Genomic DNA, 3,177 nt, shown 5'->3' on the forward strand with positions numbered 1-3,177 from the left:
CCAATAAGGAGGGGGGGGGGGATGGCTATAGGCACTAGGTAGGGCAGATTTAGTGGGGTGAAAAAATATTCATCCAAACTTACTCGGTAAAAAACTACATTATAAATAAGGTATTTTTTTTATTTCTTTAATGTATTTTATATAGAATTTCAAATCCCCTGGAAATAAAATCAGAGGTTGACTCATTGATTAGATGTTCGAAACTCATATATTAAATCTTTTTTCTGAACTTTCTTAATGAACATTTTGAATTCGTCACTTACATCTGTAGGGTGGAATAATATAATTATCATAAAATGTCATTTTTTCAAATTTGTAAAAAAATATTTTTCTAATTTTTTTTTCTTGTATGCATACCAAGCACACCACAAGTCCAAAATAAGAAAAGAAGACAAAAAAGAAATATTGTATTCTTCTTCCCAAAATAGTGAAGTTAAAACCCCATATCTCTTCTTCTTCTTCCCTGTTTTTCTCTCTCTTCATTTTTTCAAATCAAACGAATAGTTTGATCTTTAAATCCCATCAATAATTTCCCTTAAACACCCAGAAATAGTCGCACGGAGAGTGTTCAATAAAGAAAAATTCTTCCTTTTTTGGTTATTGAATCAAGAATTGATTTTTTTGTGTGTGTGTATGAATGGAGTCAGATAGCATTGAATGCATATCATCTTTAGATGGTATAGATGTGAATGAGATTGTACATTCTCAGTTGTTTTCTTCTTCAAAGACACCCCACAATAACAATAACAATAACAATAACAAAAATAATAACAGTGTCCGTCCAGCAACGAGTGTCCATGAGCTTCTTGAATGCCCTGTTTGTACTAATTCCATGTATCCTCCTATCCATCAGGTTTGTTTTCTCTGTTCCATTTATGTTTCTCATTTTGCAGTTACTTGAAGTAATATACTGGTTTTTGTTTGGTTTGTTGCTATGATTGGTGTATAGATTCACTAATTTTCTATTTATAGACAATTTGGAGTTATGTGTGGTGTTCTCCCCTCAAAAAGCTAGCTTTTGGGGGTTAAGTAACTAAGTTAGGTCCAAATATCATATCTTTACATGGTATGATACACGAACAGTTTCGGCTCAAAGTGGGCTTAGGTGTGAAGGGGGAGTTAGAGTAGGTCAAAGTTACATATTGGTTGCGGAATGATTGGTGGTGTGCTTATAAAGACTTGGACGATCATCCCCTCGTTAGCTAACTTTTGAGGTTGAGTTAAGCCAAGGTGCTATATCTTTATATTGTGTGAACCCGTTCAGATTAGCGATTAATGACTCCTTAAGCTATGCATTTTCCCTATTTTCAGGGGTGGGGGAATGTTTGGCTGGTGTGGTATGAATTTAGGGGAAGTGATGAATATGGTTGTTTAATTTCAGTTTATTGGAGCTTTATGCCACACATGTTCCATGAATTTGTTAGCTGTGGGAATCTTGAGCAATTGAGTGGATTAGCTTGAATTTCATTTGGTAAATGGGTCGCGTATGTTCTCTTGGTTTTGATTAGAGAGGTATCACCGACAAATTGTCAATTTTTTGATTTCTGAGTCAATGGAGTCATAATGCAGAATTTGTTTCTTGGTTTTCACTCTGGTGTATTAATATCTTTGCTGGTCAGGCAGCTGAGCAATTCTATGCTTTACTTTTTGCTTTAATTATTTGGTAATGGTCGTGTCCTGCCTAGTTGGCTTGCACCTCAACTATTCAGTCGAGCTACCTGCTGTAGCTCACAAGTACAGTTGCTGTGTAAGTTTACTCACTGAGGTTGGAGCAGATGTGCTCATATGCTGTAGAGGGAATTTGAAACTATGATCCCTAGATATTTTCCTATTCTTAACCACTTAACCATCACCTTGAAGGAAGGGGAAAAAAGCCATCACCTTTGGGAACTTCCTTAATTGGGAGAACTAAATGAGTAAGTCTTGTTTTTGGGATCTATAGTGGTTTTTGAAACATATTTTCTTTCTCTACGTTTCCCATATTGCTCTCTTTTTTGAATTCTCTAAACACTTGTGTAACTGTTCTATTTTTTCCGAGTTCTTACTATGTCTGATCAACTTCTAGTGGCAAATGGCAACTCTTGTATTCTCAAATAGCATAAATAGTAGTCTTTGAGTTTTAAGTTTATGATGTTGGGGTTCTGAAGTCATACTTTAGTTTCGTTCATGAGGAAGTTATACTATGGAATACCAATTCCGTCCTATGTATAAATGTCAATTTCTAGAAAATTATAGGTTGAAGCACTGAGGAGGTTAATTAGTATTCAGAACTGTGAAAGTGGTCACAGTTATATTGGTTCTCTTGTTTTCTAATGTTGGTGTCAGTATAAGCGTAGCTGATCCCAATGCACAGCAATCTGAAGCATAGTAAACCTTTACTGGTGTCTATGATTCAGGGGTGGAGTCACGTGGGTGCAAGGGTGTTCATCCGAGTCAATTACTTTGTATATCCAAGGTTAAAATTATTTTTCATCTATATATAGTAGATGTTGAATCTCCTTGACTTCTTCATGTGTTTACTTCTTTATATTTTGAACCCCTTAGTGAAAATACTGGCTTCAACACTGCTATGAGTATACCAAAGCAGTATGGTGTTATGGCTTCTTTTATTTGAGAAAGTTTATTATAAAACTGAAGCCATTTTTTCATTTGGCAAATTGTCGCTATCTCTCCTCGACTTACTGAATATTATGCCTCTTGTCTAGTATAAAGATAGTACAGAAATGCTTCTTATTTTCGATTCAATTACAGAGACCCTATATTGTTGCTAACCGAAACTTTTGATACATTGCTATAATTGCCCTTACTCTATACTTAGTCACTACCAATTTGGGGAAGTACATTATACTTACCCTTGATTCGGCATCATTTTTACGATACTTGAAATACTTATTGGCAGAGGCGGAGCCAGAATTTTCAATTAGGGGGTTCAAAATTTGTCAAAATAGACCCTTCGGGGTGGCCCAGTAGTTTGGGCTTGGGACTTCCATGTTGGAGGTCTCAAGTTCGAAACCCCTTGCCAGCGAAAGCAAGGGGTTTGCCTTCTGGGTCGAGCTCGTCGCACCGGGCTTGCCTAGTGCGGGTTACCTCTCCTATGTGGTTTGCGAGCTATTGCATAGGAGCGGGGGTTTTACCCTGTGCGCACCCAAAGGGTAGCGGCTGCGGGTTTCCCTTGTC

General features: G+C 36.9%; 1 protein-coding gene across 1 annotated transcript in view; it reads left to right on the forward strand.

The window, feature by feature from the left end:
• Positions 1–413: 413 nt before the first annotated feature.
• LOC102602007 (E3 ubiquitin-protein ligase SINAT5-like) overlaps positions 414–3,177 on the forward strand; it is a 7,534-nt gene continuing 4,770 nt past the window's right edge. The window contains exon 1 of the mRNA XM_006362076.2: positions 414–853. Within this exon, the coding sequence (XP_006362138.1) occupies positions 638–853 (216 nt within the window). The 5' untranslated portion in view covers positions 414–637. The remainder of the gene's footprint in view (positions 854–3,177) is intronic.

Source organism: Solanum tuberosum, unplaced genomic scaffold (genome assembly GCF_000226075.1).
Source record: "Solanum tuberosum cultivar DM 1-3 516 R44 unplaced genomic scaffold, SolTub_3.0 scf00382, whole genome shotgun sequence".
Lineage (NCBI taxonomy): Eukaryota > Viridiplantae > Streptophyta > Magnoliopsida > Solanales > Solanaceae > Solanum > Solanum tuberosum.